This window comes from Vigna umbellata, chromosome 1, assembly GCF_029865625.1.
Source record: "Vigna umbellata cultivar VRB3 chromosome 1, Vumbellata_1.0, whole genome shotgun sequence".
Classification (NCBI taxonomy): domain Eukaryota; kingdom Viridiplantae; phylum Streptophyta; class Magnoliopsida; order Fabales; family Fabaceae; genus Vigna; species Vigna umbellata.
In genome coordinates, this window is record NC_142165.1 from 27,432,540 (window position 1) to 27,455,163 (window position 22,624).

At 35.8% G+C, this 22,624-nt stretch overlaps 1 protein-coding gene across 2 annotated transcripts; it reads right to left on the reverse strand.

Annotated features, from left to right (window-relative positions):
- Nucleotides 1-589: 589 nt before the first annotated feature.
- On the reverse strand, nt 590-11,740 carry LOC124826491 (endoribonuclease YBEY, chloroplastic). 2 transcript variants are annotated; one of them, XM_047299322.2, is made up of 12 exons: nt 11,335-11,740; nt 10,244-10,495; nt 10,039-10,134; nt 9,606-9,789; nt 9,393-9,461; nt 9,211-9,311; nt 8,927-9,019; nt 7,365-7,436; nt 6,968-7,087; nt 6,836-6,886; nt 1,297-1,485; nt 590-972 (listed from the first exon to the last, which is right to left on the reverse strand). In XM_047299322.2, exons 1-12 carry the CDS (start codon nt 11,677-11,679, stop codon nt 805-807), a joined length of 1,740 nt encoding a protein of 579 aa, XP_047155278.2. In that variant the 5' UTR covers nt 11,680-11,740; the 3' UTR covers nt 590-804. The 2 variants fall into 2 exon arrangements, with proteins under 2 accessions (XP_047155278.2, XP_047155277.2); XM_047299321.2 differs by having other exon boundaries at nt 9,393-9,476.
- Between the last annotated feature and the right edge of the window lie 10,884 nt (nt 11,741-22,624).

The window sequence follows — 22,624 nt, forward strand, 5'->3', positions numbered from 1 at the left end:
TTAAGTAGTGTGAAATTTAATTATCCTAATTTTTTACATAACACTGAATTAACGTCGTCACTACCAAATTTCATCATTTTTAAATATGAAGACCCAAACTATTTGAAAATCAAATTAAAATTTCAATGCAAATATGAAAATTATTCAAGAGTTTTAATCTAACAAATAATATATATTGGTTTATTGTTCATAATAAGAAATAACTAATTAATTAATAATCACCATTAAAGGTGGGTAAGTTAATTATTTTTAATTATCAATAATAAATTTAAACTTCATTCCAAGCATATCCTTAATATTAAAATGTACAAGTTTCAATTGTAAATAATGGCAACGTAACAGCATCACAAAAGCTAGAAAGTAGAATGATACGAGTAGCAGTAAAAAGCTAAAAAGTACGTAAACAAAGATTCGGAACATCCAACAGCAGTAGTTTAATGGCCTCGGAAACTCAACAAAAATGCCACGACCTACACAGATTATTATTTCCACGGCAAATTCACATAACCCAAAATAAGATTCATTAAATTCTTACATTAACAGACTGGATTTTCCTTCATAAATCCTATTGTACAAGAGGAAGCAAAGATAACATACTTTGGGCATCAACCCTGTGAAACCTTAATAAAGAAATATTAGTGGTGCAAATTATTGTAATGATTGAGATAAACAATGACATGGTATAATTTCCTCAACTTCAACAATTTTGTGAAAGAAAATAAATGGGAAAAAATAAATAATCAGGGGTGATAGCTTAAACCCCTAAAAAATTTAATTGAAATGTTAATTGCAGCCTTCCGCGGCTCAGAATGCATATCGATATATGGCATCTGCTACACCATCTTCATCATTGCTTAAACCAATTACGTTAGCCACAGCTTTGGTTTTTTCTGATCCGTTACTAAGTGCGATGCCTAGAGAGGCCAGATCAAGCATCTCCATGTCATTTTCCCCATCACCAACAGCCATTATCTGTGTTAAATAAAATTGGGGCAAATATAAAGCCAGACAATACGCACAATAAATTGTAAGATTGACCCCTCAAATCATCAGTAAATGTTTTGTACACACTCTAAGCCAAATGAAACTGCTAAACCTTTCATGAAAATTTTGGCTAGAATCTAACAGTTTTAATTAAATTAGATCGGGAAAAAATGTTATGCGACGTCATTCAACTACTACTTATTTTAACTAGAATATTACCACCCTTTCCACATATGTGAGTGAACAGTGTTACTAGGAGAGTCTGCAAAGACAATGCAATCAACATTGAAGAAGAACTAATATTTGGGATACCTCTTTAGCAGTAACCCCCAAATGATCGAGCAGCACTTTTACTCCATTCCCTTTTGATGTTCCCAACGGTACAATTTCCAGCATGTCAGGCACAGCTTGAACAACAGTGGCACGACCTTTCGTTGCATCTGACCAGTATGGTCGCAAGGTCTCAGCCACCTTCTCGGCCGTGTCTAAGAAAATCATTTTCTGTAGGTAGAATCAAAATCTAAATGTCAGCAACATCTACATGTGAAAAGTGAACGTGAGCAACAACCACCAAGTCATTTCTTACTAGATGGGATAGGCTACTCATAACACATTCTGTATTACACATTCTGTATTACACATTCATTGCTTTATTATATCTTCAAAGTACTTTCACATGACTTATTGTCTGTATTTTGTACCTCTTATTGTCATTAGTAATAAATTGGCCTTATTTTTTCATAAATGTTTTAATGCCGTATTTTTAACTAATTTGACATTTGTCTACTATTCTGGACAACATTTTTCTGTAGATATTATTGACTAATTCAAGATTCGTTGGATTCTTCATTTGGAAGGCTTTAGTTTCAATAAATGGTTTCCTAGATTTGGATTTTTCTTCAATTTTTAATATCTTTTTTATTAGGAAAAGAGTTTCAACCAACATCAACATAGGCTTGTAAGGTAAGAATTATCCCTCACTTATGCTGTAAGTTGGTCTTATCTCTAATTGATATAAAATCTCCAACACTCTTCCATACAAGACATGTAAATCTCATGCATGAGAATAAATATTTGTGGGTAGTCTGATAATAGGTAACACAATAGGCTTAATAAACTTCATTAGGATAGGCTCTAATAACAACATAGGTTGAATCCTTGATGTGTATTGAGCACATAGGGCTATGCAATTATAAATTAAAATAAAACAAAATGGGTCTGCCAACAAATCTAACAATATTCATTTACCAACTTGGTAGAAAATGTTGTAAATAGCATATAATTAAGATAAAATATTCTCAATATCTCCATAATAAATGGGAAAAAAATATCTTTAGAATCTTCCTATTCATTTCAGCATATTTTTATTTTCTCTTTAAAAGGCTTTGATTATTACAAATAGAGATTATGAGAATGTAATTAAAGTGATTATTATCAATAAAATAATTCTTTACTTTCTTACATAGTTCAAGTTTGTCTTGTAAAGACCATAATCCAGGCCAAAGATCAGTACAACCCTTAGTCACCAGACAAGCTTTGTAACTGTTAGGTTTCTTGGTGACAAGAAGTTGAAAACGTTCAGAGTTTCCACCCACAACCCCAGTGTTGACAATCTTAGCACTGGAAAACAATCTTATTATTCCAACACAAGCAAAGAACAACGAAAACCACCAAGGGAGAATGTTTCCCTTCACACAGGATGTCAGTAATCCTGTCCAGCCTCTTCTAATACAAAAATGTCCCCTCTAAAAGACAACACCCCTCCTATATATAGTCTTCCCACTAAGGAGACTTACAACAACCCAAACCACCTAAAAACTAACAACCTATGTTTTATTTTTAACCACCTTCTCTTCTAACATATGGTCACCACATCCTCCCACGTGGTTGCCTCTGGTCCCCCTTCCTGTCATTCAATGAGAACCTGCTGCATTGGTTCTCCTTACTGTTGATTCGTCCTTCTCTCCAACACCTGGTGGGGAAAACAAATTGCAGATCTACCCTACAATTCCTCTGGCAACTCTTTCTCAACTTGCTGAGTCCCCAAAACTATCTTTAACTGGGACAATTGGAAAACTGAGTGAATGCATACTATGTTGGGTAGCTGTAACCCAAAAGCCACTGGTCCCACTTGTCGAAGCACTTTTAAATAGTATCTAGCTTACAACTTTGGGTGCAATCTGGTTGGCATTGTGTTACGATCTAAGGTAGGGGTAATAATAAGGGTTGGAAAGTATATGAGCAGAGAGAATATTTGTATAAGTTAATTAGAGTAGATAAATATAGTATAAGTTAATTAGAGTAAATAAATATATATTTAGGGAAATATTCAATATAAGATATTTATAATTAAAGATATATGCTAGGATAATATACGGAGAGATATTTATATTAAATATAGGGATATTTATATTAAATATTAAATATAGGGATATTTATATTAAATATTAAATATAGGAATATTTATATTAAATATTAAATATAGGGATATTTATATTAAATATATTCTAGAAAAACATTTAATAAGAGATGGGCGGGAAATAATTAGTATAAATAAAGTTAGAGTCTAGGATTAAAGACATGCTTTTGATTATTGAGTTTTGTGACAGACATTATTGTCTTGTGAGGGAGGTTATGCTCTCAAAGTAATTGAAGGAGGTTATGCTCCCAATTATTGTTTACCCTTGTTTATTCAGATATTACCATCAATAAAAGAGATTCATTCATCCATTGTTATTCGTTTATTGTTCTATTACGTGTGTTTATTGTTCTATTACGTGTGAGAGAGTGTGAAAGGTTGTATTTGGATAGTTTACGTATTGAAGTACGTAACAATTGGTCCGACCTGTCGGATCGTCAAGGGAGGAAACTGCTGGATCCTAATAGAGACGAGTGAAAGACATCATGGAGGGAAGAATGCATGCAATTGAGGGGAAACTGGAGAGCATGGGGCACAGACTAAAGAACATGGAGTTGTCCCTAAGGAGGTTGAAGGCAGAGTTGAGTGGAATACGCCATGAAGTCCAAGCTCCAAATGGGAAGGGACTGCTGGAACCGATCGATAGTGGACTAACGGATCCTAATGTGAGCGAACTGCCAGAGCCGAACGATAGCAGACTGCTGGATCCGAACGTGAAAGAACGGACGGAACCTACAGAGAGAGGACTTACCGAGCCAAACGGGAGGAGACAGCCAGAACCGAACGTGAGAAAACTACCTGAACCAAACGGTCTAGTATTGGAAGGAAGAATGAAGGCTTTGGAAGGAAGGGCAGATGGAAGAATCAATACCCTGGAGAGAACAATGGAGTCTGTGAAGAGATGGGCCGACAAAAAGAACAGGGGGCTTGCAGTGTTTGGTACACTGGCAGAAGGAAGAGAGCGACGTGAAGTACTAAAAGACATTGAAAACCATTCCCTCAGGGCTTATGATTCAGGAGAAGTGGTAACCAGAATGCTGGACGAAGAATGGAAGACATTAGAGAAGGTTTTACCACCACCCGAACCTCCAGACATGAATTGATGAGGAGCCATGAGATCAAGCTCCCCGTTTCCAACCTTAAGGACAAGGTTGTTTTGCAGCAGGGTGTAATGTTACGATCTAAGGTAGGGGTAATAATAAGGGTTGGAAAGTATATGAGCAGAGAGAATATTTAGTATAAGTTAATTAGAGTAAATAAATATAGTATAAGTTAATTAGAGTAAATAAATATAGTATAAGTTAATTAGAGTAAATAAATATATATTTAGGGAAATATTCAATATAAGATATTTATAATTAAGGATATATGCTAGGATAATATACGGAGAGATATTTATATTAAATATAGGGATATTTATATTAAATATTAAATATAGGGATATTTATATTAAATATTAAATATAGGAATATTTATATTAAATATTAAATATAGGGATATTTATATTAAATATATTCTAGAGAAATATTTAATAAGAGATGGGCGGGAAATAATTAGTATAAATAAAGTTAGAGTTTAGGGTTAAAGACATGCTTTTGATTATTGAGTTTTGTGACAGACATTATTGTCTTGTGAGGGAGGTTATGCTCTCAAAGTAATTGAAGGAGGTTATGCTCCCAATTATTGTTTACCCTTGTTTATTCAGATATTACCATCAATAAAAGAGATTCATTCATCCATTGTTATTCGTTTATTGTTCTATTACGTGTGTTTATTGTTCTATTACGTGTGAGAGAGTGTGAAAGGTTGTATTTGGATAGTTTACGTACTCAGGTACGTAACACATTGTAACCTGTATGTGAGGACGAATCTTCAAGTATACCCAATCCCCTCCCTTATCTTAGAAGGCCTATGTATTTTATTAGCAAATTTTACCATTTGATCTTGAGCTCTCAATAGATGATAACGTAGTTGTCTGAGGGCCTCATCCCGATTCATGAGCTCCTATGCCACTGCCTCTACTCAGGATAAGGATGGAGGGGGCCTAACATACACAATCTTGAAGGGAGTACACCTAGATAAACCTTGAAAACTGGTATTATACAGTATTCTGCCCAGGGTATGAAACTATTCCAGTTCTGCTCAGAACTGAAACATCTCAGGTAGGTTTCCAAGGTTTTGTTTAACACCTCTATTTGTCCATTGGATTAGGGGTGGTAGGCTGTGCTCATACTTAGTTTTGTGTCCTGCAACCTGAATAATTCCTTCCAAAACAGGCTTAGGAAAGTACAATCCCTGTCACTTATTACCGATGAAGGAATTTCGTGGAGCTTAACTAACTCTTTTACAAAAATCGCTGGAATAACCTTAGCGAAGTAGGGGTGTTTGATAGGGATAAAGTGCCCATATTTGCTGAGCTTGACCACCACTACCAATATAGTATCATATCCATTAGATTTAGGGAGACTTACAACAAAGTCCAGGCTAATCTCATCCTATATGGCTTGAGGGATGGGTGAGGGCTGTAACAATCCTTGTGGGGAGGAAGCTAGATATTTATGTTGCTGGCACACCATTCATCCAGCCGCGAACTCAGCCACCGTTTTTTTCACACCTACCCAGTACAAGTATTGGGCAACTTCTCTATACATGTGAAACACCCCGAATGTCCCCCTATTGGAGTCATGTGGTACTCCTCTATCAACTTAGGAATCCAGAATGAAGTAGAGGATAAGACTAATAGCCCTTTGTAGTGTAGGCAATCATGTTCCAAGGTAAACGGAGTGTGTGAGCCTGCATCTGCCTCCAAATCTTTCCTGATCTTTTGTAGAACTGGATCCCCTTCCACTTCCTCCAAAACTGTCTGAAAATCTTACCAGAAAGGTCTTGTAATCACCTATTTCAGTTATGGCTCAGTCCGGTAATCCTATATCCTTTTGTTTTCTTAGTCCTCCTCCCTTGGACCTTAAATACTTGATTTCGGTGCCTCAAATCATATAACTGGTAACCAATCTTATTTTTCCTTCTTTACCTTTTCGAACTCCCTGCCTTTTGTTACTCTTGCAAATGGCTTTCAAATTAAAGTCTGGGACATTGAACAAAGTCACCCTCTTCCTCAACTTTCTTTTGGCTCTAATAACCATAAAAAGTTTCTTTGTTTTTATACTGTGTATTTAATCACATATGTAAATCATTTCTTTACAATCATTCGAAGTATTATATAGAAAATCCTAACTATAGCTAATAATGGAGAATATCCCTGATTATCAATTGTACATATTTCTCTAATTACTAAGATCAAATCATATCTTTTACACCTTTCCTCCTCTATTAGCTTCGTATGATGAAGTGTTAAGAATGCTATCATTCAGCATCCATGAATACATTAATCAGAAGATGAAACTAGAGAGCAAGGGTTTGCGCTAGTAATACCTGTATCTCAGCAGAAGCCAATAGATGTTCAACAGAAGGCATGACCTCAGCCTGTGAAGTATTTCCAGGTAAGACACAGTAAATGGAAAAATAGAATAGGATAAAGTATATAAAAATCCACAAACGAGGTACCTTTGGTTCATGGTATATTGTATGCAGTGAATCAACAAGCGGATCATGAAATAGGGTTAAGCACCGCCCTTCACAAAATGCAATAAGGGGTACCTTACTCTCCAAAGAGTAAAGACATGCCTGTATGTTTTAGAAACAAAATGATTTCTTAAATACAGTAACAAGAATGAAAGTCCTGAATCCGTAATCAGATATTTATATTTCAAGATTAGAATCTTCAATCATAGTGTTATGTACAAAATTGGCATAAGAAGTGATTTCACAGACACCTGAAAGTGGGCTGATAAAAATTGTTTTCTTTTCCTCATTTGGGTAAAAGAAGAAAAATGAGAAACTTGAAAAACTTAGTCCAAGAAATATAAGTTGGTAACTGAGTTACATAAGCAGAAAATGTTACCTCTTTACAGACATTTGGATCTAAGTTGCTCCTAAATATTTCCTGACCTTGTCTGCCATAAACAAGCAAACCCTGTAATAATGTGGTATGGAATATAAGGCACAGAAAAAAAAAGAAAAAAAAAACTATGAAAAGGAAAAGTTGTGTACAAAGTTATAGTCAGATTCTTCATGGTGTCATTCAATTAAATAATCTAGTGCTAAATCCATCACTTTACTGCATTTATCAATTTAGGCCACGTTTACCTTTTGAATTCCTGTGGGACTCTAAAATCACTGGTGATATACTTTTGATGGATAGAACTTGAGCTTCCATCGAAAAAGCAATATAGTAGAAACAACTTTGAAGTGAAATATCCATGCATAAATGAGTTCACATTTAAATGACTGCCATGTTCTATAGTTAAAACATCAAACTGCCTTAAGTACAACTAAAAATTTACTTGTTACTCTGGTTATTCTAATGATCGTCATGTTTTCTAATTAAATAATTAGTATTGAAGATCTCACATAGACTAAAGATATGACCAAAATATGGTATATATATGGTACAAACCTCATTTTACATAACCGTTTTAATGAAGTTTGCTGGACATAAATTTCACTTTCTTAATCAAAACTATCTTTTATAATATTTGGGGTATAACGAATATATAAATTATATACATATTATTAAAAATGTTTTTATTTTTTCTCATATCATATCTTTATTTTTTTTCAGAATTTCCATTTACTGTATTAATTTCATTTTTCAATATAAATAACACACCTATATTGCCTCAGAAATACACAGTTTCAGCTAAATGTCTATTTCTAATTGAATAAAGATGATGACAAGGGACATCGGTGATGTACATTACACTATTAGCATACAAATTATGTTTCTTTCTACTCCTTGCTTTATATATAAACCTTATTTGTGACGGAGAATAGTAAATCTAGGTCATATAACCATATATGGAATCTATCATGCCTCTTCCATATGCCAGAATATCAACTGCCAGATTTAAAATAATGGATTTTTGGCTGGCCCCCGTAATCTGCTATCTATTACATTATTACACTGATCCAATTTTGAATTAGACTATTGTTCTGTGGCGAATGCTACATAGGAATTTGTGTGGATCCATTATCTTCTCATTGTAATTTCTTTCAAATGTGAAATTGTACTCAACAACTATGCCACAAGTTTTAAAGCAACAAAGGTTTGTTGTCAATAAATGTTAAATGATTAACAGGAGCTCTTGGACTGGGATAATTTCTACATGTGTTCACAAAAGCCCTCACCAAGAATAAAATAAATTATACATGTGACAATCTCAGGTGCGGTTCCAAATTGCTGATGTCTTCAGAAAATGGGCAGAATTAACGAGCTGGACAGATGTTAGAGAACATTTTGGTAATCTCTTCTGCGAGTTAAGGTAGCAAAACTATTTACAATCAATTTTGATAGAGAATATCAAGTAGATGTTTCATGTCAGTTAATTGTGATACACAAATAAAACGTATGAGCGTTGCTAAATCTAGAAGCATTGTGAACAATAAAAAATTACGAAAGATTACCTGTAAGAAAACCCCAGGAGAAAACTCTGAAACAATGCCATCTTTTCCAGCTAAATCAACCGTTTTAAAAATGTCTATCACAGCTGGACGAGCCTATTTCCCAAATTTCAAAAGTAATGATCAGAAAAATTTTCAACCATATGAATGTCTATGCTTAAATAAGAAAATATACCAAGCTATACATAGATTAACAGAAACCAAGAAATGATCTCCATTATCCAATATAGAAAAAATAATCTATATTAGCATGCTACCCTGACAAATCATGGATATAGTAATCTTACTTTTCCGGTAGCTATCACAATTTTCACCCCTCTTGATGATGCCTCTCTCAAAGCATTGACAGTTGTAGAAGAAATTTGACTTTTGCTGTTCAACAATGTTCCTTTGTACAATACAGAAGTCAATTTAAATCCAGTCGAAACATGAAGGAATATCTAAAGTGTAATTTTCACTGAAATCATACCATCCATGTCACAGAAGATATATCTGAACTTTGGTTTGTAAAATCTAAGACTTCCTTCTTTCTTCCTGTCTTTTGACAATTCATCTATAAGATTATGTCCCCATATACATTTTATGCAAATAAATACTTATTAGAATAAGATGGAAAGGTATAATAAAGCCAATAAATTATGCATGAGGATTGCTGAGGTATACTAGTAAAAAATACAATTACCATCTGAACTGCTGTGATGAAAATTTAAATTTGAATTTGTTTCAGCATCACATGCACTCTTTATTAGGCCTTTTCCTTTCCAATCAAGACTCTTCAAAAGGATTTCCTCCTCTCTCTCCATTTCTACTTCAGCCTCTTCACTTATTTCATGATCAAATCCCAAAAGATGTAACAAGCCATGAACCTGCAAAAAGATGAAGTAATTGCTATTCTCAAGTTCATCTTTCAGTTCACAAACCATAGACATAGTATTAGAAGATAAAATTCCAACATGTTAATTGTATAATATGTTTGAACTACACACCCACACTGAGAAGAGAATGAAACTCCAGATTACTTTCCACTTATGCTGATAGCCGAAGACAGCTACCATAATCTAACACAATAAAGTTCAGTACCAGGCAGGAAATAGTCAGAATATTATGAAACCAACCATAAGGATTCGGATCTCATCAAGAAGAGTATGCCCTCTTTCCTCTGCTTGTCTTGCGGCTGTCTCAACAGAAATTACAATATCACCCAACATGAGCTGCAAACAATTCATCACGTAGTTAGCATCCAAAAAGTATGTTTTAATTTTATTTATTGTCAACAACACCCAATGCAACTTATAATTAGCTAGATGATTGAATTCTTACAATAGGAATCTTGAGCTCAGGTATATGACTTGACATTGAGAGAACATCTGTGGCATGGTCTTCATCTCTCCATTCCTTATTAAGTTTTCGAATAAACTCATCATTGCAAAGAAGTATCGATAACTCAACACTATCAAACCCACCAACATCACTTATAGCAGTGTCTCGAGTTTTATAACCGGAACCTTTCAAACCATCAAAAGCCAATTTCATTGCCATTGGAACATTTAGCCGAAGCAACTCTGCAATGCTCTGTACCCAGTAAAAGCAAAGAGACCACATAAGAATGTATAATGCTGAACATACAGATATCTCTTTTTTTCAGATAAACAAAAGTTCTATAGGATATGATTGTAAGAGTTTATATGGAATTTATTCGAAATTATCATGTAAGTACTTATGCAAGTTCTTCAATGAGGGGTGTTGTAACCTTCTAAAAGCATCTCTAGTATTACTTTTAACGGGTCCTACCATACTAAGTCAAATTTATAAACTTTCAGCAATTATTTACTCCAATATTAAAATCATCTAAGAAAGGAAATCCATCATAAAACATATTATCTCACAAATATATTGTTTTAGTCATAAAACCTGTTAATCATCATATAAGAACAACAGCTTATGAAGGAAAGTCATGCCACAGAAGTGTCATTGGAGAAGCTCTAAGGAGGTATAAGCTTAAATGTAGTAAGCTATTATTGACACGTGCCTAAGTCCAGAACTCACAAGCAAGTTCACAAGACTTCAATTAGTAAAAGTAATCATGTATGTTGCTATTTTATCTCAAGCTTAGTTATCCTTCGTAATTCATTTCTTTGTTGTTACTCTCTAGTACTTCTCAAACGAAGACCTAAAAGCTGAAAAACCATAACCACCCCGCCCCCCAGTGTTTCACATTCGCAAACAGAGCCCAAAAGAACAAGTAAAACATAATCAGAAACCATGAATAACATATTTACATAGAATTCTGCATGAATACTTTTAGAACAAGAAAATCCGAAGGAGTGAAATAAATTGTTATCATAAATAAATTTTATTTTCTTTTCTTAGAACTCTCTAGCAAAGTAAATATTGGGTTTGGTAATGAGCACCAAGATTTCGGGATCGTCAGGCAAATCTTCTTCGAGGCAAATTTCCACGCGGAGTTGCAACTCTTTCTCTTTGTTCTTGGACGCTCTTCGCCTCACCTTCCGATATTCCTTGCTTTCGGAGCGAACTCCTGCCACAAGGCGGTGCCTACCTTCGGTCCGGCACCGGGTGAGCGCATGAAAACTGCGGCCAAAACGCGGGGATTTCAAGAACAGAGAGACGCGGCTAGAGATGGCGCTTTTGAATGCGGGAGAGAAATGAGGGAGCTGAGTGACGCACGTGACGGCACGCGCCATGGTGTGGAGAGGAGGACGGTGGCAGAGGAAGTGGGAGAAACGGAGAAGCATTTAAGAATGGAGTTCCCACCAAATGTTGTTCCTTGTTTCAGGGTCTGGTACAATTGGGTACCTCGACCTACCAAGGAAGAAGACGACAATAAATCTTTTTTACTGTAATTTTTATTTTATAAAATTCAAATTTAAGGAAACAAACTTAATGTAATGTATAAAAAACTATTTTGGTCGAAAATCTCATTGTATAATATTTATATCAATAATCTTTTTTATTGTAATTTTTATTTTATAAAATTCAAAATTTAAGGAAACAAACTTAATTTTAATATAATAAAAATTATATATGAAATTAATCTCCCTGTGTTAAATATATACATAGGATCCTCTAATTATAATAGAAAAAAATGGACTAAACCCAAAATACAAATAATAACAAACTAACTAAAGATAAAGATCAAAGATAAAGATAAAAGATAAATATAAAATAAAGGTAATATACTCCCCTTAAGCTGGTGCATACAAATAGTTTGTACCAAGTTTGTTACTAATATAATCCATAAAGACTTAACGAAAATATCTACTTCTTGCATTCGAATGACACCAAATTGCTAATGATTTGCAAGATGACATAGAAGACGAAATACCAACCCAAAAGACTCCCCTTGAGCAACAAATCTGGGAGGTTGCTCCATGTAAATCTCTTCTTGCAAATCGTCGTTGAGGATAATGGATAAAGAGATAATTGTTAGAGAGCCGCCACGGCTATAAACTAACAAAAAACCATCTTTTCCATGAAAAAAGAACATATATGAACGGGTCAAACGCAATGATGACAAAAGAGAGGTTAGAAGAGACAGCAGCGGAAAAAGCCATGAATAAATAGGAGAGATAAATCTTAAAAAATTCAAGATTCTCCCATCAAGGCACCTGAAAAAAAAGGAAAAAGAGTAACATCGATGCTCTGAATAGCTTCCTAAACAAGATGAGATGTGTGACAACACACGATGAACGTGAAAGTGGAAAACGAGCGACCTCGACGCTTTGAAATACTACTAGACATGCCATCATGCACGACGAAAAAAGGAACAAATCTATAACTTCAAAAGGCGCTAAGAGCATGTAGGAGCTTCGATGAAGGCGTCATTGATGGCATGATGGTCGCCCAGCTGAGACAATCAAAACTATGTGATCGTCAGTTGAAACTAGAACTCTAATAGTGACAACGGTAGACGATGGTGCCGCCGGCAGCAGCGAATGTAGTGGTAGAGGCACTAGAAACTTTTTTTCCTCAAAAGAACCTTAGGCTCTAGATACCATGTTGAATATAATGAAAATTATAAATGAGATTAATCTCCCTTGTGTTAAATATACACACGGGGTCCTCTATTTATAATAGAAAAAATATGGGGTTAGCCCAAAATACAAATAAGAACAAACAAACTAAAGATAAAATATAAATATAAAATAAAGATAATATATCTAACAGTATAAAAAAAGTTTAAACCCTCGGATCATCCTAGTATTTGTTGGGGAATCTCAGGTGGGTCCTCTTGTTTTTAACTGTCACAAATGCGTCCAAATTTTTTAAAAATTGAGCCAATTAAGCCCTCTCCTTTATTAGGTTTTCACAGATAGCGTTAACAGATGCTGAGCTTTATTTTTTTACATGGTGTGGCCAACCGTTTTTAATTAGTGTTTGAATTCGTGTTTTAGTTAGTTAATTTAGTTTGTAAATCTGTTCACACAAATCCCTCCACCACGGGTTTGATCTAATGACTAAACCAAATGATGGTCCTTGAGAGATGACCTAAGAGTCACTTCCTAGTATATACTGCACTTTAATTACAAATTAATTTGATTCGGGTATGGCCTCAATCAGATTTGGCGTCGTTGTCGGGTGACAACGGTTTGGTTAAGCGATCCTGTGTTATGTTAGTGTTAGTGTTTTGTTTGGAGTTGTGTTTTACTGTGTGTTCTATGTTTTGTGTGATCTATTTTGTGTGCATTTTGTGTGTATTGGTTGTTTGAGTTCATTCTTTGGTTGCATCATTTAACAAGTCAGAATTAGGAAGGGTGGTGTTGTTGGCATGTATTAGCAAGAAAACGTAATGAATAGTGCGCGCGCGATGAATAATGCCATGAATAGTACACATTTTTCCTAATTAATTGTAATTTTTCATTTGGATAGCAAGGGGTGTTATTTTTCTTTGAAATTTTTTGTGTGCACTTCCTTTGGTCCATATTTTGTTGGAAAAATCACAGAATCACTTATGGTAGTCCAAATTCATAGTTACATTTTTTTTGAAATCAAGAGTTGTCAAAACTTCAAATTGTGATAACTTCTGATGCTTTTATCGGAATTGGACGTATTATATGTCTATTTTTTGTAGAAAAAAAATTCTGGAAATTCTAGATCGATCCCAAAATTCTTTGCCATTTGGTTTTGCTCAGATCTTCAAAAAGAGGTCGTTTTCTATTTTTTTTTTATTTTTCAAGTTTTATTTCCTCATTTTTCCAAACTTTCTTTAATTGGTAAAAATAATTATCCTTTTATTTTTACTTTGAAAATTTGTGTGTTATCATTTCATGAATTTAGGGTGTTGCTCACAAAATTTCAGCTCATTTGGATAAGGTTTGCATATACTTGCAGTTGTAACCCCCTATGTTTGCTTGTGTTGACTTTTCATGATATGCATTCACTTAGTGCATGGCTAGGGGCAATCTTGGACCATCACCACCCTTTGATTCTGATATTGATAAGACATTTCATATATTAGTTAGGCATTCTAGGAAGTGATAGTCTGTGCATTTAGATAGCATTAGTTCATTAGTTGCATAACTCTTAGCATTCTCTTTCTCCATGTCTGCCTATTTTGGTTTTGTGCATACTGATTCTTCTATTTGTGCCTTTGATTATAATTCTCATTTATATTCTGCTAATTTCTATGCTGAAAACAATATGGCTTAACCTCCAACTCGTGAGAGTGCTATTTGGGAGCTTGTTACACATGATGAGGATGATGTTCCATACATTCCAACACTAGATTGATACATTTGCTACCTAAGTTTCATGGTTTTGTAGGTGAATGCCCACATAAACATTTGAAGGAGTTCCATATCATTTTCTCCACAATGAAACCTCCACATGTCCAGGATGATCACATTTTCTTAAGGGCATTTCCGCATTCATTAGAGAGAGTAGCAAAGGATTGACTATATTGTCTTCCTCCAAGGTCCATCACTAATTGAGAAGATATTAAGCAATTGTTTTTGAACGAATTCTTCCATGCTCCTCCTCAAGCCTATGCTGCTAACATCTACAACAATTGTCCACAACAACAACATGATTTTGATCTATACAGTTAGAGGTACAATCTAGAATGTGAGAATGATCCTAATATGAGATGGTATAATGCTCAATAACCGTAACAACAACAACCACCACCATTTCAGAATATGCTTGTACCTCCACTAGTCTAGCAATACTAGAGTCAGCAACATGATGCACCTGCACAAACAACTCCTCAACCTTTGACTTATAAGCCTACATTAGAGGAGTTATTGAGACAGATGACGATATAGAACATTCAGTTCTAGCAAGAAATAAAAGCGTTCATTCACAACTTGACCAATCAAATGGGAGAGATGACCACTTAGCTTAATCAAGCAAAATCTCAAGATTCCGAGAAATTACCATCTCAAATTGTGCAGATTCCGGAAAATGATGTTAGTGCCATCAACTTTAGATTTGGGAAGCAATTTGTTTCACCTCCATAACCTTTACCACCACCTCATCTTGATAAGGAAAACTATGACCTTAGGGCATTTGAGACAAAAACTCCTGAGCAAGAGGAGTGGGCAGGTTCAAGCAGCAAATTTGAGGTAGGTGGACCCTGTTCATCTTCAACCACTAGTTCTGATTTGTATGATGTGGAGCAACCTCCTATCCATCTTCCCATCCCCTACTAAAGTGATTCAAAGCAAGAAATTGGAGGAGCAAATAAGAGCTAAATTTGTTGTAATTCTTTTACATCTATTTAATGTAACCGATTACATAAGTTTAGTAATCGATTACCTTGCGTCAGGACTGATATAAACTATATATTGACGCATTGTTTGAAAATCTGTAACGATTGATCATACTTACATTCTCATGTCTGATTGAATTCATTTGAGAGATTTTACATATTACTAAAAAGCTCCAAGAATAGAGAATGAGAAGAATTTGATCATCTTGAAGCATTCTTGAGAAGCAGAATATTGGACTGTATTGACTAATCATTTTCGCACAACTAAAGGTGCATCTTGATAGATCAGGAGAGAAGACTTGCAATCTTGACTTTGCTGTTTCCCTGTACGTGAGCACCAGGAAGAAGAGTGATGCACTCTTGACTTTGAGAGGGGGTATCTCAAAGGGTTTACTGCAACAGGGACGGGTTGTTTTATGTTGGCAGATTTTGTTGTTCTATATTTGATTGAGAGTTTGTGAGATGTTTACATTTGAGAGTTGCTCTGTAAAGCCTTGGCAGTAATACTCTGATCATTATAGTGAATTACTCTCCAATCTAAGGTTGATTGGGAGGGTGACTGGATGTAAACATTGAGGTCGAACTAGTATAGAAACTGTGTTTGTTTTTGTCTTCTCTATCTCTTTACATTTTCATTGTCATTGCATATACTTGTACTGTTTCATTGCATACAATTGATTGCTGCACAAGAAAGATTTCAAGAACCTTATAATTTGCAAAAAAGATTTAAAAAGTGCAAGTTTTTATAAAACACCAATTCACCCCCCCTCTTGGTGTTGAGAAACAAAGTCCGTCAATTCTAACACTTAGTTTGGTTGTAAAGAAGCTTATATATTCTTCTTTTCTTTAAGGTGTAAGAAATTTGGGACTTCACATAGCTTGGACTTAAAAGAAAGAAGAATAAATAAGTCTATTCTCTTTTAGTTGCTTGTATTGCAAGTTAGCTCATGTATAGTTGTAGTTTCGATTTCTAGACTAGTTAGGTAGCTTATAAACCCTTAAGAAGTAGAAGAATTGAGAGATGTAGGACTTAAAACACCCTTAGGCGCTGCTATTTAGACTTGAAGGCATTTCAAGTCCCACATCCTTTACTGAAAGGGAAGTACTTAGGAAAAAGAAATATGGTTCACAATATGTTTAATGCTGAAACAATTTTGAATCCTTTAAAAAATATGGTTCACAATATGTTCAACTTCATCATTTAACTATGTATGAATCCTTTAAAAAAAATGTCTTGAAGTTGTCTTCTACCATTAGATTTAAGAGTTATTTGATTTCTTATGGTGGAAACAACTACAATACAAATTAAATTTATGCAGTTGACGTCGAATTTTGAGTGCATTCGATGCAAAAGACTGAAGTTGTGTCAAATATCTGTGATCAATGACGTCCTATATCATAGAAATGTCTTCGTTTAGTCAGTAAGGAGTTCATATCAGAATCCAAAGAGATTTTTTACTTTTTCAGTGAATGATGTTTGAACGTCGAATTCGGTGGGGCTGTGACGTTTATACAATGTGGCAGTTACTAAGCATGATTACACTATGTACTGCTTTTATAATGATTTAATTTTCGTCAGCGAATTATCTAATTTTTAATCTTTTATTTTCTTTTTAATTTTTAATCATTCAATAGCACGTCCGACTCTGTGGAGTACTTGGGACATTAATGGTGTGTTGTTTCCAATGATATTTTTCACGTCGTTTGTTGGGGGCTGGATGTCAATTAGTTCTTATCTGAATCAAAAGAGATGTATTACTTTCCACTGAATGCTGTTTGAACATCCACTGCGGCTGGGCTTTGACCTTCCTACAGATGATGGACTGTGGCAGTTGCTAAGCATTATTCATGATATAATGTACGTCTATTTCTTAACCAGTCTGACGTCATCATTTAATCTATAAATATAGCTTAAATTTTGCGTAATCCCTGCCCTCCTGTTTCTCTGTTGAACATATTAGGATTCATGGTTTTTATTTCCTTTGTGTTTTCTTTTCCTTAGGTTTCGAAGCATTTATGTTCCTCAAATTGCAATTTGTTCACTTGAATTTCAAAGTGCCGCATTCAGGTCTCAGTTCATATGAAGGTGGCCTTTGAAATTGAAGTCAACAAAATGCTTTTTATAGTACATAAATGATTAAGTTATCTTACTGAAAGGGAAACGCTTAGGAAAAAGAAATATGGTTCACAATATGTTTAATGCTGAAACAATTTTATGATCTAAAATAATTATATGAAGAAGATGTTCAACTTCATCATTCAACAATGTATGAGTCGTTTTTTAAATTGTCTTGGAGTTGTCTTCTACCATTAGATTTCAGAGCTATTTGATTTTCTATGGTGGAAACAACTCCAAGACAAGTTAAATTTATACAGTTGACATCGAATATTGAGTGCATTCGATGCAAAGTCCTGGAGATTGACGTCTTTTTTTTAGATCACCAACGTCCTATATCTTAGAGTATTTAAAAAAGAAATCCCCTTTTACAAAACACAACATATAAAAGGAAGACCAAAGATGATGGAAGACATTATAACCAAAACCAGGAAGTAAAAAAAAACAAGCAAAACAATGGAGAATGTTTTTGAAATTCATAATTGTTAACATTTTCCTCTGGTTTTCCGCCATGCCTTCATGGATAACAAAGAGATGACTTTGTTTAGAGGAGGAATTGAAGGAAAACCAAAGGAAAAAGTTAACATGAATTTGGTTGCGGAAGTAATGTAGGATACGTTTTCAAAGGGTCTACTTGAAATTCATAAGTGTTAACTTTTTCCTGTGTTTTCCCCCTTTGCCTTTGATGAGTCAATATTTTGTTCACTTCACTTAGTTTATTGTGCTAGAATTAATCGGGGAATTGTGCTTAAATGTCCAGTATTTTTCCATTTTTACTAATTGTGCTTAAATTGACTAGAAATTCTTATTTTGATTAATTTGAATTATCTATGACTAACTATTTGCATTATTGATTGTAGGGAAATTATTGGATAAAATTTAGAGGATAAATGAGAAATGACAATTGAGCCAAGGATTAATTTCTTTTAGTGGATGCAAGTAACATGCACATTTCATTTTAAAAGATGCAAAGGCTGCCACATTTTTTTGAGTACTCACGGCCTCCACATCTCACAATTGTGCTTTAAGAGGAAAAAGACTATGAGCTGCCACGGTTCAAAGCACACACACGGATATGAGCTGGAATGAAAAATGCACATGCTGATTCCATTTAATGCATATCATGGCCCACAAGCATGTAATGATTCAGGAAAGTTCATTTGGCAAGAAAGCATATGTTTTGGAATCAAAGTGCGAGTTGCCACATTGAAGAATTTTTCTTCGGAAAATTAAGTGTGTGAGTCCGTGAAGCTGGAAGGAATGAGGGGGCCACCACTCACATTATTTTACATTGGCTTAGTAAAGCTCACGGCCAGGGGGAGTTCCAAAATGAAATGTTAGAGTTTTATTGAATTAGCATTGTTAAGAGAAGTAGTGTTTCGGAAAGAGAAGCTCATGGCATGGGGTCCATCCACTACAAAGAAAGTCATCTTCCTCAAGAGAAGCAACTCTCGGCCTGGAGCTGTAACAGCCACGGTCCAGCACGTTCATCTTCCAAGAGGATCACGGCTGGAGCAGCAGCAAAAGTCCAGCAGCAGCTTGAATGAAGGGTGAGGCACACAGCACACGTACACTATCATGGCATGGTCCAACACAACAGCTACTCTCGGTTACATCCAGCACACATGAAGAATGAAGTTGGAGAAGAAGAAGCCAGCAAGCACACCAGAGAAAGAAAGAAACTCACGATCAATGGAGGAAGCAGAGAGTTACGTTCCAGCACGGTGAAAAACTTAGCAGTAAAGAGCGTGTCTCGGCCTTGAAGAGTACACCAATTTCAAGCAACCTTGAGAAAAACAAATGTTTCTAAAATGGTGCACTAACAAGTAAAAGTCGGGTGCAACTTTCCCTTATTTTCAGAAAAGAGGAGACTCCCTCCTACATACGGGAGCACAGCACGTGGAAGAGAAGTGTTGAGGTGGCAAAAGAAGAGGTGTCCAGCAACACTTGGGCTTCATGCGGAGAAAAAGAGGTGTGCTGATTCATAGAGAGCGTAGGGGTGCATCCAGCAAAGAAGGGTTCCATTCTTTATATTAAAAGTGGTGCTGCCACAATTGCACGTCCGTCCAGCAAGGGAGGTGCTTGGACTAAAGAAAGGTGTTACATCCAGCAAATCACGCACAACCAAGGGCACCATGGTCCAGAGGCATGCGTAGTAGGTAAGGGATTATTGGAACACTGTTTTGAGGAGGGTTTTTCATCTTGCATTTTAAAAGGGGACCAGCCGCTACTCTTCAGGGGTTTTTTCGTCCAGCAGGAGAGTAGCCACCACCGAAAGGAGAGTAGAGTTGGAGATATGGAAGGCTACGGTTGAGGAGAGAAGGCAGATTTGGTTTTGGCTGGGAGCAGCACCTTCATTTTGGATGTTTTTTATCTTTTAACATGTTGGAGAGGGAGAGCCGCCACTTGCCACGGGGTAGGAGGTTTTAGCTTTTGAATGTTTTTGGAGAGACCCGTGGAGACCAGGAGGGTTACGGAGGGGACTCTCCCATTTTTGTTGGAAGCATTTAGTTTTATTTTGAAGGAGAAGCTCTCATGTTTTTGGAGAAGTGCGGAGAAGGATGGAAGCAGGAGGTGTCACGGTGGGAAAAGAAAGAGATTCTTTTAGAGATGTTACATCCTTCTCGGGATGGAGGTTTTCACGCGGATAGGAAGGAACATGCTAGCTTTTACTTTTGTCTTTGCTTTCCAACTTTTGGTGCATTTAATTTTTAGCTTAACGTTGCATTGCATTTTCAATTGCTTCACAAACTTTTGCTTTAAACTTTTATTTCAGCTGCACGGAGTTCCAAACCACAATGTGCCTCTCAATTATTAGCTTTAGCTTGGATGTTGCATTCTTCTCTTTATTCCCGCTGCTATGATAATTTTTCCAATTTCACAATTTCACTTCCATTTAGCAATTTTGTTTCCAATGCGATTTATGATTTAGCAATTGGTCACATATTTAGTTTTCACGCCAAATTTAATTATCTCGCTGGTGTGCAATATTCGGTTTAGGACTGTTCGGTTTACTATTCTCATTAACTTTAATGCTTTCAATTATATTCGGTTGTGTTTAATTTTCATTTTATTTTAATTTAGTTCACTTCTAATCACAAAAACACTTTCAAAACCCCCCACTACGTGTTTGATATGAGACTGAACCACATTTGGTCCTTGAGAGACGACCTAGGAGTCACTTCCTAGTTTATACTGCATTAATTTTGCAATCAACTTTTGTGTGAGGTGCGACCCTCTCAACAAAATGGCGTCGTTGCTGGGGACCAACGGTTCAGTCTTAGGTCTTTTGTTGTGTTAGTGTGTGTTGTGTTTTGTCTTGTGTTGTGATGTTCTGTTTTCTGTGTGCGTGTTGCATGTATAAATGTGTTGTGTTTTATTTGTTTCGTAATTTTTAGTATTTTTCTTTTTCCATGTCTACCTATTCTGGTTATGTGAATAGTGCTTATTCTGCCAATGCCTATGATTCTCCTTCTATGTGGTACTCTGATTGTAATTCTGCTGAATTTTGTGTTGAGAATAATATGGCTCATCCTCCAACTTATGAGAGCTCTCTTTGGGAGTCGGTTTCACTTAATGAGGATGATGTTCATTCGTTCTCACCACTGGATTGATACATCTGCTGCCTAAGTTTCATGGTTTTGTAGGAGAATGCCCTCATAGACATTTGGAGGAGTTCCACATCATGTGCTCTTCACTGAAGCCTCCACATGTCCCTCTTGATCACATTTTCTTGGGGGCATTTCCGCATTCATTACAAGGAGCAGCTAAGGATTGGAAAGACTCTCTTCCTCTAAGATCTGTTACCGATTGGGGATATCTTGAGCATCAGTTTCTGAGCAAATTCTCCCCTGTGCAGTATGGTTACAGCAACGATCCTGGATGGAATGATCCTAACCTGGGATGGCATAGTACTCCACAACATCATTATCAAGAACCACCATTCCAGAGTACTTTTATGTCTCCACCAGTCCAACAATACGAGAGTCAGCAGTATGATGCTCTTGCCCAAATAGCTCCTCCGCCTTCTACTTCTGAGCCTACATTGCAGGAGTTGTTGGAGCAGATGACCATGCAGAACTTTCAGTTTCAGCAAGAGACCAGAGCACACCTTCAATGTTTGAGCAATCAGATAGGGCAGATGACCACTCAACTCAATCAGGAACAGTCTCAAGATTTAGAGGAATCACCATTTCAGACTATTCTGATTCCTGATGATGTTAGTGTCATCCACATAGAAGATGGGGAGCAGAGTTATGAGCTTACTACTGCGTCCCTACTCTTGCACCTGAGGAGTCTAATGAATATTTTGAAGAGCAAGCAGAAATAAACAGTAATTCTGAACCAGGTAGACCACCTTCATTTTCCCACACTCTACCAATCTTCAAGGAAGTGGAGGTAAACATACCTAATTTTGACTATGCTGTTGATGATTATGCTTTTAATGATTATGCTGTTGATAGGTATGTTGGTGATTGTATTGTTGATGAGTCTGTTTTTAATTCTTCCTCTCTGCATGATGAAAATCAAATTTTGATATCAAATTCGTATATTTATTCTCCATGCACTGAACATGAATCTGAGTTTGTGGTTGATATTGTTTCTGAATTTGAAATTGATTCATGTTCTGAGAGTTTATCTGTTGTTCAGCCTGTTACACTGGGATTGGGTGTTATACCCCTGTGTGTCAATTCTTTGGAGCCACAATGTACTAACCATGCTGCAGGAGGTACATATGAATTTGACCAACATGCACCCCTAGTGGAAGACAAGGGTGCTTACATACACAATAGTTTGAAGATCAATAGGCACCAACTGAACCCGCTCATCAACAATCACTTCTTAGATCCAGCTG

Bases quoted from the DNA above. Each gene is read 5' to 3' on its own strand.
- LOC124826491 (XM_047299321.2), bottom strand. From the start codon at position 11,679: ATGCTTCTCCGTTTCTCCCACTTCCTCTGCCACCGTCCTCCTCTCCAC. The intron at 9,312-9,392 runs GTATGATTTCAG...TATTGTACAAAG, and splicing joins TATCTTCTGTGACATGGATG to GAACATTGTTGAACAGCAAA. The intron at 6,887-6,967 runs GTACCTCGTTTG...AATACTTCACAG, and splicing joins CAATATACCATGAACCAAAG to GCTGAGGTCATGCCTTCTGT.